General features: G+C 32.8%; 1 protein-coding gene across 1 annotated transcript in view; it reads left to right on the forward strand.

The window, feature by feature from the left end:
* LOC133173794 (transient receptor potential-gamma protein-like) overlaps nt 1-12,336 on the forward strand; it is an 83,291-nt gene extending 70,955 nt beyond the window's left edge. The window contains exons 4-11 of the mRNA XM_061308839.1: nt 5,384-5,618; nt 6,068-6,214; nt 6,493-6,632; nt 6,813-7,165; nt 8,362-8,557; nt 9,848-10,042; nt 11,289-11,330; nt 11,540-12,336. Coding sequence (XP_061164823.1) covers nt 5,384-5,618; nt 6,068-6,214; nt 6,493-6,632; nt 6,813-7,165; nt 8,362-8,557; nt 9,848-10,042; nt 11,289-11,330; nt 11,540-11,821 — 1,590 coding nt within the window. The 3' untranslated portion in view covers nt 11,822-12,336. The remainder of the gene's footprint in view (nt 1-5,383; nt 5,619-6,067; nt 6,215-6,492; nt 6,633-6,812; nt 7,166-8,361; nt 8,558-9,847; nt 10,043-11,288; nt 11,331-11,539) is intronic.
* Nucleotides 12,337-13,901: the final 1,565 nt, after the last annotated feature.

The following is a 13,901-nucleotide window of genomic DNA, read 5'->3' on the forward strand; positions in this document are numbered from 1 at the left end:
TGCATATATGGTATGCCTGTTACTATACAAATGGATTACCATATATACTTGCCTATAAGCCAGTATTTTGGGAGTTGAATTTTTGTTCAAAACTCTATGTCCAACTAATAGGTGAGTCGTAAAAAGTTAGTATTTTTCTGGACAGAGGAATGTAGTATTTCTCAAACATTTCCGATGATTACTGATAATCTGTTGAAAAATAAAGGTTAACTAATGATGCCATATCCAAAAATATTATTTGAACACAAGTAAATACATTCAAAGAGTATCAATATGCAATTGATTTGCTGAGGAAAAAAAACGGCTTCATTTCTTAAAGTATTATTTGAAACACTGGTTAAACATAAGAGCATTGATTTGAAATTGTTTGCCGATTCTGGCCAAAAAATTGTACCGACTTATAAGCGGGTCAACGGCAAATCCCTCAAAAATAATCTGAAAATATTTAACTGACTTATAGGCGAGTATAAACAGTAATACATGTATGAGTAACAAAAAGAGAAAATTAATCAATTGTGTCCTAGCTACTTTTGTTTTTAAAATGGTATAAATATTTCAACTTTTCAAACATTTTCTTTACATAACATGTGCTGGTAAAATAAGTCATATCCATATCGTTTTATCCATAGGATCTGTGTTTTTCCAAGAACCTCCCCCCCCCCCCCCCCACTTTGGAGGTGTGTCCTTTACACAAGTGTGCCCTTTACATGTGACTTTATATAGTAGTAATGCAACATGAAACCTCTAAAGTAGAAATGCAATGTTGAACAATTATATACAATCAATCAATATTCTAGATCTTATTTTCTTGCAGCATGAAAAATGAGAAAAATAACATAAACTGAATTTCAGTATAGACCTTGGTATGCTTTAATTGTTCAGATATATTTGTTGAGGAACTCTGTACCCAGTAGTTACACTTGGTCATAAGAGTGGTAGAATATGGTATGGTCACCAAATTGAATTTTTTGCTTGCTGCACACAATCACTTCCTATCTGATACAGAAATTAACTGTCAGACCTCATGGGAAATCTGTAGCTAGATTAAATAACAGTGTAAACCTCCACAGCATATGCTGTAAAGTAGGCACCAAAATTCTTTTCTAGTGCAGGGGTTCTTAAAGAAGAGATTTTTAAAATGACACCAAGTTATTTTGTTATCCCATTGGAAAAGTGCATGGCCCTAATCATTTGATTTAGTGTTGTCAAATCGAATGATTTTCAGTAACCCTTATTATTATTACTTGCTTACATTTCTGATCGAGTACCCAGTTACTTGGATGCTTTTTCTTTAGACCTCTAACATCCTTGCTGGCGGTACATATTCAACATTTCTGTAATAAACATTACTCCGTTACAATTTATGTGTTTATCATTGACACAAATGCAGTGAATATGTACTTTATTTATTTATAATTGCAAAAACTCAAAAGCTTCTAAATAAAATTGTTTTTAATATCCCGTAAAAGTTGGCTGTCTTTGCAATCTTATTAGATCCCTGGTTTCAGAGTTATTGTTTCTGTGTATGTTAATTCCATTTCACATATTTTACACTCTACGGATTTAAATTCTTTTAAAATATTTTGGAATCTATACCTCTGATGTTTTGGCGGCATCTTGTTTTAATCATGCACTGCGGACTAGCACAATTTAACTAGGTTATTATAATTAACTTAATTATCTTCAAAACTGGTATACCCCTTGGCAATCAAAGCAATCAATTAGTAAGTGTAATCAAAACAAATTGGTCGTGTTTGTGAAATGCTAGATCAAGCCTAATGTTAAATAACGGTAAATAAAATGGGGGACAAATGTAAGTATTAATTTATCAACAAAATAGCATTCCTTTTCTACTTTTGTCTCCATATCCGAGTAACCGAGTAGCAGTTTTAATAACCCGCTGGATATTCGCATTGTTCGACGATTAATCAGTTAACCTGATACTTGTTTACAACACTAATTTGATTATATATGAATCCTCTTTGCCAAAGGAAGTTTTTTGAACTGGCACAGTGGATCTGGAGGATGTGATGAAAATGTTACAAGTTTACAAATGACATGAAACAGGTTACAGATAGATGGACAACTATAAAGTGTCATTCTTCCACTCCAAAAGCCCGTGCACTAGCTTTCATCTTTGGCTCATGATGTCATTAAAGTTAACAAACATACATATCAACTGAATATTTACTAAAATACAAATTTAATCTTTCTAGGTGAAAATTGGGCACTAATTGTAGTGAATATCTAATTTAAAAATTTTTAATTTTCCAGAACTGATATAAATTGAACATGCAGTAAAAAAAAAATATAGTTGAACTTCGGTATCTCAAACACTGATATCTCAAATACCATGGCTATTTCGAAGTGATTTGAAAGTCCCAAGCCCTTATTCTTTAAGTATTTTACCCTCAATATCTGGAATCCTCAGATATCTCGAAGTTTTTTCTCAGCCTCATTGCATTAGAGATAACGAGGTTTGACTGTAGTAAAATTCATATGTTCTTTATGTATATTCTTACAAAAACAAGAACTACAAGGTCACTTAGTATGACACTGAGTTTAAAATGAATTGGAAAAGGAAAATCATTATATATAAAATAAGTACAGGGTAATCAAAGATTCGAGATTGTAATCTATAATTGAGAGAAAGTCTTTCCAAGGAATGTTCAATAATGTGCATTAGTAAAGATAATTGCATTAACATAGTATCTTTGGACACATCTACAATATATATAGCATCCAAGTCTGCATCTGCCGATGCATGATGCCATCTTGAGTTTGGTCTGAGTAGCTAGGGCTTATAGTATCATGTGAAGTGTATTAATTTGTCCTTTAAAAAGGTTAATTAAATACAATGATGGGGATATGAAATTAAAAGTGCAGTAAAACACAGTTACAGTGAACCATAAATGCCAATAATGAGCTTACACTTATAGCCAAGTGATTATCATTCCCCATCATTTAGAAAATGAGTTTAGACTGTCTTTTTGAAGGTAGATCCATTATGACGTCATAATTGATTTAGACTTAATTTTTCCCCTACTTTATGGCTGTAATAGAATTTTGTATAAAATGAAGCATTTTCATGGAATTCTATTTGAAATCATGTCAAAAGTAACCCCAATACATATATTCAATTTGATTTCATTTTCAAGTAGAGGCCTGGAAGACACTGAAAACTGTTTTCTGAGAGACTGTGGGCAATATTGATACATTTCTTTTTTCTGAGATGGAAAAACTCCAAAATTTATACCTGACTTTCTTCAGTTTTTCATTGAAAATGATAGTTTAAAACATGTTTTTTTTGTTGAGTTTTCCTAAAAATTATGTCCCGATACACCTTATTTCACCAAGCTAGATTTGTAAAGGATCATTAAAAGAACTGGCTTCTCAAATTTGAAAAATCTATAGGCACCTTTCATTTACTAGATCTTGACCTTAATTAAGACATATCTCATGAATTTATTGGATATATCAAATCATGTTTATAACAAGTCATGTTTATAACAAATCAAATTGTTCATCCAATGCAGACACTACATGAATGTTTAAGCATGTTTTACATTACTGTCGTGGGTGTAGAGGAATACTGAATTTCATAGTCTTCCCTCCTCTGGGGCTCAAGGGATGACCAGTGGGGTCAACCCTAAACCAATAAGGCAGTCTTTAAATCCTGCACATTTATTAAACTATTTCCATGACAATTAAATAAGCAGTGAATTCTTCTTGGACCTATGATATGGACCCAGGGTAGGTTATATACTTGCTTATAAATAAGATCTTTGGGAGTTAAATTTTGGACCAAACCTCAATGTCCAAGTTATAAGTGAGTCCTAAAAACATTAATAGTTTTCTGGATGACAAAATGAAGTATTTTCTCGAAAACTTTGACAATTATCTTTAACAAAAGTCAGGACGTATCTCAAGATTTTACCTTTCAAACAAACAAAATGTTTGCATGAAATGAGAGCAATCTTTTAAAACAAATAATCAGTTGGATATAGGTTTTTCTTTGAGGAGGAGGCTAAATTAAAAAAAAAAATGGACAACAAAGTTGTAGGTGATAAAATTATTAGCAAGTATGTGAGTTTCAATGAGTGCAAGCATATGTGCAGGCATGCAAGTCAGCTTAAGCTTTTTTGCACAAAGTGTAAAGGGTACTTGCCATCAGAACTTTCAGTATTACACTGCAATGCTACAGAGATGCTAGGTGGCCAGAGGTCCAAAGGGCAAGGTCAAAGAATCTAATAGGTAATCCCTACATTGTATAGACACAAATAAACAAGTACCATATGACCTGTAAGTGTCATACTTCCTATAGTAATGAAGAATAAGCCTTTTGAGTTCAGGTACAAAAGACGAAAGGTTGAGGTGCAAGACATAAAGTAAAACTCATTTATAGTGAAGTTCTTGGGACCTGCGAATTTACTTCGCTATATCCGTAATTTGTTATATCTGTATAATGAATTCCTTAATGTATATATAGCAAATTCATAAGTACTACTAATATAGATTTTTTCCTTCAAGTGTGTCTACCAAATGTATTGAAGGGAAGTATAAAATACTAAATTTACTTTGGAACACAAAAGTTTTTGGAAAAACTGAGTTTCAAATATAAATACTTACAAAATGATGTCAGTTCAATCTTTTTAAAATTTAGATCTTCGAAGATTCGCTATAAAAGATGTAAATTTATTTATTTTCAACTTCTAGGGGATGCAAAATCAGTTCGCTATAACTGTAAATTCACTATATCCGAGTTCATTACATGTATATCTGTTAAAGTTTACAAGGAAATGTGAAGAATTTCGCTGGGGATTGCAAAAAAATTTGCTATATCCGTAAATACGTGTGCGTACTAAATGAGTTTTACTGTAGTGATATGTGTGAATGAAGTTGTGGACTCAAGAGCACTAATACATATTTCATAAATTCTTATATATACTTGCCTCTTCCAAATTCTGTAGTTCATAGATATTTCCTAGTTGTCAGTGCTCTGGTAGCAGCAAAGTTTGATAATTTTTTCTTTTTACATCTATCTCCAAAAGGTTGTTGCCTTAAAAGTGTATTATACCTTTATGTAAACCTGCCGGTGCTGTTAAAATAAAATCTATTTTAATAGAAGACACTAATCTTCATATTTTGATGCCATTGCTTGTTGATATCAAATACAACTTCATAATGGTAATTCTAAGAAGTTGAAATACCCAGGAAGAAAATATTAACCTCCCCCTCTGTGTTCAAAACTTAATTGTCCTTCTTAAAAATAGAAATGACTGTACTGAAGATCTTTAACAGTGGAATTATTCCTCAATAATTTTCTTGTTATGACAAAGCAGTGGTGTTAAAAGAAAGATAACTCTGTTTTTTTCTGTTTCAGTTTGTAGCCCATCCTAACTGCCAACAACTTTTAGCCTCTCTGTGGTACGAGGGCTTGCCGGGTTTCCGCCGACATAATATCGTATCCAGATTGATGATAACATTTTTAATAGGACTCACTTTTCCACTGCTGTCATTGTTTTATCTGTTAGCACCCAAGAGTCGATTAGGCAAACTTATACGAAAGCCTTTTATAAAGTTTATATGTCACAGTGCTTCTTATATTACATTCCTACGTAAGTTTATTTTCTACAGTAGTTTATTTTGTTACTGTAGACATACTATTTTCGATGTGGGATAAATTTATGCTTTGTACATGGTCACAGATTTTCTGCAGAAATTTGTCACAGCATACAGTTAAAACATACAATGATAATCCATTTTCTACCTGCGGATTGACCAGAAATTGTGATTCCGTGGAATTATGACCCACAGAAAAAAGTATATTTACAGTATTTTAATTGAAGTATAATATCTTTCACCAAGTTTAAATTAGAGTTTGATATATACATGTATATGCAAATACATCTTTAAAAAAAAATTCATGTACCCAGTACTTCATTAATGTTGGACATCTATGAAGATTGAAGTATGAAATTTCATTAATTTTTGTATGAATATCTGAATCATGGTTTGGGTACTTGTTGATCTGTGTATTTACTGGGGATGGTTTCTTTTTGGACAGTTTTACTGATTTTGGTGTCACAGAGGGTAGAGATTCCTATTCCTGGCTTATCAACCAAAGTGGGGTCAGACATAGAGAAGATCAAGTTAGAACGAAGGGGTGCTCCAGCCACAATGGTGGAATGGATGATCTTGGCCTATGTAGCTGGTAAAATGGCTGCCAACAGCTTATAATGGACACCACTGAAAAACACTCATATTACATATTACAATAGATAAATTTACTCAGAAACAGAAAAAGTAATTTTGTTTAATTGCAAACTGCACTGAATAATAAAAATGAGTACAATTTGACATTAAGTATATCAATGATTGTATAAGCTCCATTTTTAAATATAATGACTTCTGACATCTTTTAAAACTTTTTCCCAAAAGTTTGAATTCGTTTGTTGACCATAAACTTGTGTGTAACCTTTTTTTTAACAGGTCTAATATGGACCGAGATCAAACAGCTTTGGGATGAAGGAGCACATGATTATGTCCATGACATGTGGAATATTCTGGACTTTGTTACGAATTCTTTGTACATAGCAACATTTACACTTAGGTTAATAGCTTATTTACAGGTAAGTTCAGCAGAATTTGATGAAGTTGCTGTTTTGAAGTTGAAATACCAAGATTTGATCTACACTGTCAAGAGGGATAACTCTTCTCAAACTAAGATCAACAATTTGAATAAAAAAAAACAAGGGCATTGAAGCCTACAATTTCTCTTCGTACAATACAATATCTATATTTCCTTACAGGTACAGAAAGAAATAGAAGAAAATAAACCAAGTGCACAACTAGAAAGAAAAGACTGGAATGCCTACGACCCAAATCTTATAGCAGAGTCTCTGTTCGCTGCAGCCAATATATTTAGTTCTTTGAAATTGATTTACATTTTTACAGTGAATCCCCATTTGGGGCCCCTGCAGATATCTTTGGGTCGTATGATCCTGGACATTATGAAGTTTGCAGTGTTATACGGGTTGGTGCTGTTTTCTTTTGCCTGTGGATTGAATCATTTATATTGGTACTATGCAACACTAAGAGAGAGGGAGTGTAGGGAGCAGAATATAGAGGAGTCCTGTGATCGCAGATACAAAAGATTTGCCAAGTACGTTTACTTCATGATAGAATAAAATTGTATTTTTTTTCAATATCAACAAGGAAGAAAATTTTGATATCTAAAGAATAATTCAGTGCTAATGCTGTTATATATAAAAGTGTTATATGCCATTGGTCATGTTTTTAGGTCACCTGAGTTTACTCAGGTGACCTATTGCTATATGTTTTCGTCCGTCGTCTTGCGTCGTCCATCGTGTGTTAACATTTAAACATTTTCAGCTTCTTCTCTGAAACCACTGAACCAATTTTGACCTATTTTGGCATATAGCTTCTCTGGGTGCATCTATAAGCAGCCAACTGTTGACATGATTGTAATAAGCATTGAGCCCTCTACCAAAATTGTGAAATATATGGCCCCAGGGTCAGGGGTTCTGGTGCTAGGGCGGGGCTCTAATGATTATACAATGTATAGTGAAAATCCATTATTTCTTTAAAAATCTCCTCCTCTGCTCCTGAGTATTATCCAATGACCTATGTACATAGCTATGATGAGGAAGGGTGCCTCTTCCAAAATTGTGAATTTCATGGCCCCTGGGTTAGGGGTTCTGATGTTAGGGTGGGGCTCTAATGATTATATAGTGAAAATGCATTAATTCTTTGAAAATCTTCTCCTCTTCTCCTGGGTATTAAACCAATGACTATGTACATAGCTATGATGAGGAAGGGCGCCTCTTCCAAAAGTGTGAATTTCATGGACCCTGAGTCAGGGGTTCTGATGTTAGGTTGGGGCTCTGTATATTATATAGTGAAAATGAATTAATTCTTTTAAAATTTTCTCCTCTACTCCTGAGTATTAAACCAATGAACTATGTACCTAGTTATGATGAGCAATGGTGCCACTTCCAAAATTGTGAATTTCATGGCCCTTAATGTTTTCTTTGTTCTACTGCTCTGTCTCTGGGTATCAAGTAAGTAATCAAAGTAAGCATGCTAAGTGTATGGTTATGATGAGCAATGGTACCTCTTTCAAAATTGTGAATTTCATGGCCCCTGTTTCAAAACACGAACAAAATTCAATTGTTGGAAAGTTGTTATATGATACTCAGGTGACCTATAAGGCCCATGGGCCTCTTGTTTTTTTTAAAATGCATCTTTTTAATGCCAATTAAATTTACAATTAAGTCTTAAAACCTGATGTAAATACAAGCAAAACATGATAAAAGTGTGTAGTAAATTCTCTTTCAGCTTATTTCAGATTCTACAGACCCTGTATTGGTCTATCTATGGCCTGATAGATCTGAACAATGCAGAGCTACAGGAGAAGCACATATTCACTGAGTTTATAGGAAAGCTGATGTTTGGTTCCTATAGCTGGATAGCCTTAGTTGTTCTTCTGAATTTGCTCATAGCCATGATGAGTAACTCGTACCACAATACATCAGTGAGTTTTAGAATTTATAAACCCTGAAAGATTTCTGGGCAAAACCAGGCATTCTTTAGTTAGGTATTTACTGGTACATATAAATCAGTCAGTTGTTTAAATGTTTCCCCACTCTATATGGGCACCAGATAGTAATCATTATGTCTGTCCATCCAATGTAACTTGTCTGGATTTTATTTTATTTCCCGATGACCCTTTCTGGTTCATTAATCTTGGCCCGTTATGCAAATTATCCCACGTTTCCAACTATCGTTGATGCCCTGGCATACTCTACTAACTAGACAGTGATTCCTTAAATAAATCTATACTAAAAAAAGTCTGACATTTCCAATGTTTTACTGAGCGGTCCATTGAAAATCGATGTTTGACTGCTGAATGAGATATTGGACCTGTCGATGAGATATTGGACTGCTACATCACAGGTTTAACCATAGTGCGGGTAAAGGAAATTTACATTATGGACACCAGTACACGATACATGTATGTAAATAAAATAAAAGGTATAACAAAACATTTATTGACTGTGTTCTTGGGCAAAATGCATTTTGTCGACCCTCGAACTAAACTGTTTGCCTTTGGCCTAACGGCCTCAGGCAAACAGTTTGGTTCTTGGGTCCGACAAAACACATGTTGCCCTCGAACCCAGTCAATAAATGTATAATGTGATTTGGTGTTGGATAACAAATATAAAGGTGGAATATTTCTGTGAAAATCAGCTATTTCCCACCCACATACCACTGTATCCAAGAGAGTACTTCTGGAATGTATACCATCCAAAAGACCTTGTTTGACGTTTAGTGTGCACAGTACAAAATTAAATGCTGTTCTTATATTTATAGTGGAGAGCTTGTTTGAAAGGAATTTTTTATTTAATTTGACCTAAAGTTAATATGACTTAAAATTTCAACCAAAATAGGAGGGATTTGTTTTCATTTATTTACATGAACTGAGGAAAGTACAAGATATATTTGAACATTCTTTAACAGTATAGCGGGTTATTTTAGCAGGGTGCTAACCTTGGCTTATTTTAACATTTTAGTTGTAGCTCAGTAAAATAGCCAGTATTCTTCTTGGTATTTACAAGGTCATGTAATCCTTTGTCCGTTATAAATCCCACCAAAATTATTAGCATACCTTTGAACAAGTAAAATGCCAAATTTTACATCCACTTAAGAAACCAACTATATGGTATATAGGTAGAAAGTTTGTGTCCTGTAATTGAATTTGAACTTTGTGATATCTTTGTTTGTGTCCTGTAATTGAATATGAACTTTGTGATATCTTTTCCAGAGCCAAGCAGATGAAGAGTGGAAGTTTGCCCGGTCCAAACTATGGATGAGTTATTTTGAGGACAGTGGAACACTCCCTCCTCCATTTAACATCATACCAAGCCCCAAATCCTTCATTTATCTAATTTTGTGGTTTAAAAATAATCTGTGTTCATGCTCTCTCAACCAGACAAGTAACAGATGGCAAAGTATACGAGTAAGTTCATTCTTATAAGAAACAAAATTCATGTGAGATTTTGCTTCATATGAGTGGCCGCTTATGTCAAACTGAATACATGTACCATGGGCTAGCTTATAATGGTAGATAAAGTGCTATTATTCTAAAGTATTGCTCCTTGTAAAATTTGTCCAATTTGAATGAAGAATGGTACAGATGTAGACTGCAGGAGGTTTTATAATACTGTATGACTGTATATCAATACAGTAAAACACACTTATAGCAAACACGCTTATAATGAATTGATGCTTACAGCGTAATAATTTTTATTCCTTGTGACTTTAAGCCTGTATTGTGATACTAATGGATATAACGAATTACGTTTATTACGAATCAAAATCATCTGTCCCTAGCACTCGTTTTATGCGTGTTTTACTGTATTGTAATTTGAAAAGAAATGACTTAATGTCCTATTCACATGAATGCAAAGTAAATATTTAATTTGTATTCATTAATTCAAAATAAAATTATGCAAATTAAACTAATTAATGCAAATAAAATTGCCATCACACAGCAATCATTGCAAAGTAAACTAATGCAAATAAAAATTAAATTTCTATAGATCTAAAGAAAGACTATTAAAAAAGTAATTTGCAAATCATGTCACATTATGCAGAGCAGATAATACATTTGACATAATGCTATAGTGTCTGTACATTTTTAGTAGTAAACTTAATTTTCCTTTGTTTTTTACTTAAAAATAGCATAAGTACTTATATCTGACTACCAACATGAGGCATTGCCTTAATTTTGCCATTACACATGTATGAAAATTTAATTCAAATTAGCTTCACTTAGCTTTCACAGAGTCATTGCAAAGCAATTTGATATGCAGAAAATTAATTCAAATTAAACTAATTCACATTAAATTCTCTGTGTGAATGCAGTTCAGATTTAATTTGCAGTGAATTAAATTGTCCATGTGAACAGGGCATAAGAAGTAAAATTGAATCTAAAAATTAAATCAAAATTCCTTCATTTAAAATGATCTCTGAATAGAGTAAATAAGTGTTATAATTATTTCTAAGAGTTCTTTCAAAACAAAAGAGATGTCAGTTGCTGAATTCTTTCTGTCAACAAGTCCAAATCAGTAGAGCTACAGTCTTCTCACAGACTTGTACCATATGAATGATCAGAGACATTTAATGAATCAAATGCTTATTAACACTTAGTAAAGAATTAATTGTGTTAAGAATTGTAATGTTGAAATTTTCATTTTTTCCAGAAAATTGTAAAGAAAATTAATGAAAAAGAAATTAGGTATCAGGTATGTTATTATGGAGAATAACTTACTGTGCATGGACTAGTAGTTTCAATTGTCATTTGATTAAAGCAATCATTATATATACTATTGATTTTTATTATGCGATCTTGGGAGATTAATATGTAAAGTCATAAATCACTTCATCACAATATACCTTATAACAAATAATATGTTGTGGCAGACTGTTTATTTAAAAAAGTTTTACTTTTCAGCGTGTTATGAAAGACTTGATAAAAAGATACATCATGCAAAAGCAAAGAGGTCCACTTAGGGGGGAGGGTGTCACAGAAGACGACGTACAAGAAATCAAACAAGACATATCCTCTTTTAGATATGAACTGCTTGAAATATTACGCAATAACGGAATGCGAACTCCGAACCCCAACCAGCCAAAACCAACCAGTAAGAAGATGCGTTATTGGAAACAACTCTGTGGGGGGCTCTCAGAGAGTTTTGATTCCACACAGAGTCAAAATGGCTTCCCTATGGATTAAGCACACTTTCCTTTTATATCAGTGTTTATCAAAGCAATCCAATGCTTTTCTTCTCTTTTCCTCTCTAGCCTTAAGGGCTACCATATGGATGCAAAAAGTTGTCAGAGAGAAAAGAAAGTGTTCTTCCATGTTTTTGTAAACAGCATTATATTTTTCTCCAGTATTCACATGGTAGTCCATTTTCCATACAAGATCTCTCTGTAGAATTGATGTACTTATGTTATCTGGCAGTCCAAATGTTTCCGTCATGTTTGAATCCTTGTTTTTTGTTTGGGGACAACATGCCAGATGACATTTTCTTCCTCCATTTTGTTACCATAGTGATGTTGTGGCTATAAGAATCACTGCAGTGCTTGAATGTAACTGTTGTCTTCCATAATTTGATGGTCATGTAGTTTACACACAACTTTTTTTCTGTGATTTTTTTTTTTCAATGTGATCCAATGATATAAGCGACAGTTTTATTAAAGTCCCCAAGCACTTGGACGACAGCTGATGGGAAATATAAGGACTGGAAGCAGGCCCAGTGACTCTTCAGGTATAAGCTTGGACATGAAACAAATGGCTTAAAATATATACTGCAAGTATTTCACAGGAAAATCCTATTTAACTAAAATTTAATCAGACTTGGAATTTTCTTGTGAAAGGTGTGAGATAGTTTTCATATTATGTGTACTAATTATAATACAATGGCTTGCCTTATACTAACAAAAATGACCGCTGTTCATATATTAGTGACTTCTAAGGTGTCTTTCTTTTTTATATCTCTTACTTTTTACTTGAGCTTCTCACAGAATCTTGCTTATACAAGAACTTCAAATATATTTATGCAGAATCTGCTTTCTGACTATAGATTTCTTATCTATTTTCGTTTTTGTACTAATCGAGACTAACAGTGTTTTAATACGTACTATTCAGAGAGTACCTTTATCAGACTCCATAAAGATACATTAAGATGTCATTTAGAAGTTGATTTGTTTTTCTGGGTTGACATCCCTAAAAAGTAAGCTGAATAAATTTCCACTAGAACATCAAAATATAATCTTTAAAATGTTGAAGTACTTTTCTTTTCCGTTAAAGGTTCATCGATACTCTGATAAGGGAGATAACTCTTAACAGGATAAATGTCTTTTATTCCTTTATGGCAATCAGAAACATTTTTGTAACTGATTAGATGTAAATTTTTCTGACTGAATAACCACAAAAAATGAGACTTGTTTGTAATTTTTTTATGAATTTTTCAATTTATATTTTTAAAAACAAATTTGTAAAAAAAAAAAAAAATGCTAACTAGGAACTAGGATAATCAAATTCTTTACTTTTTAATAAAGGGAGGAAAACATATTAACATGAACATATTGCAATCAGAGTCAAACCAATTATTTTCACCAGCATTGACATTAAATTTGCAACTCCACTATTATTCTTATTTTCATATTAAAAAGATTTCATTATCCACTGAATTCAAGATGCCTGCTAAATTTGCAATTTACCCCCCCCCCCCCCATTCTGATTCTGCTATTTTTATTGTTGGGTGTTTAAAAAAGTGAGGAAGTGTAAAAATTGTGTGATCTTAGGTTTTTGTACTATTTTGCCATCCAGGTCTTTCTTAAAATATCGCCAAACTCTGGATTAATTGTGGTTAGTGGCATTTCGCTGAATAGATTGTAAAGTATCGCACTGAACAAGATGAATTAATTTGTAAAACATTGCTAAGTAGAAAATTATGCTAGTTGTTATTTTTAACGCATGACAGGTAAATTTTTTTATGAGGGGGTACTTAAACTTTGATTTGTATTAGAGTTATAATGACTAAATTATGGGCTGGGACTTTTTTGACAGCAGTGGCATTGTAAAATATTTGATTGGTATATGGTAGCATTTCATTTTTAAACATGTTAGCTATGAGTTTTAGATTTAAAAAAAAAAATTATTATTAAAAATACATATACTGCAAAAAAAAAATTGACTAACCGATTATGAAAATCATAACCAGTTTCAATCTTTCTGATTGATAAGTCGGTTATTCAGTTAATTGTTGCCACCCCTACTTACGAAATACATTTCTATTGGAAAATCA

This window comes from Saccostrea echinata, unplaced genomic scaffold (genome assembly GCF_033153115.1).
Source record: "Saccostrea echinata isolate AGI-Se365-2 ecotype Australia unplaced genomic scaffold, CSIRO_AGI_Sech_v1 ptg000056l, whole genome shotgun sequence".
Lineage (NCBI taxonomy): Eukaryota > Metazoa > Mollusca > Bivalvia > Ostreida > Ostreidae > Saccostrea > Saccostrea echinata.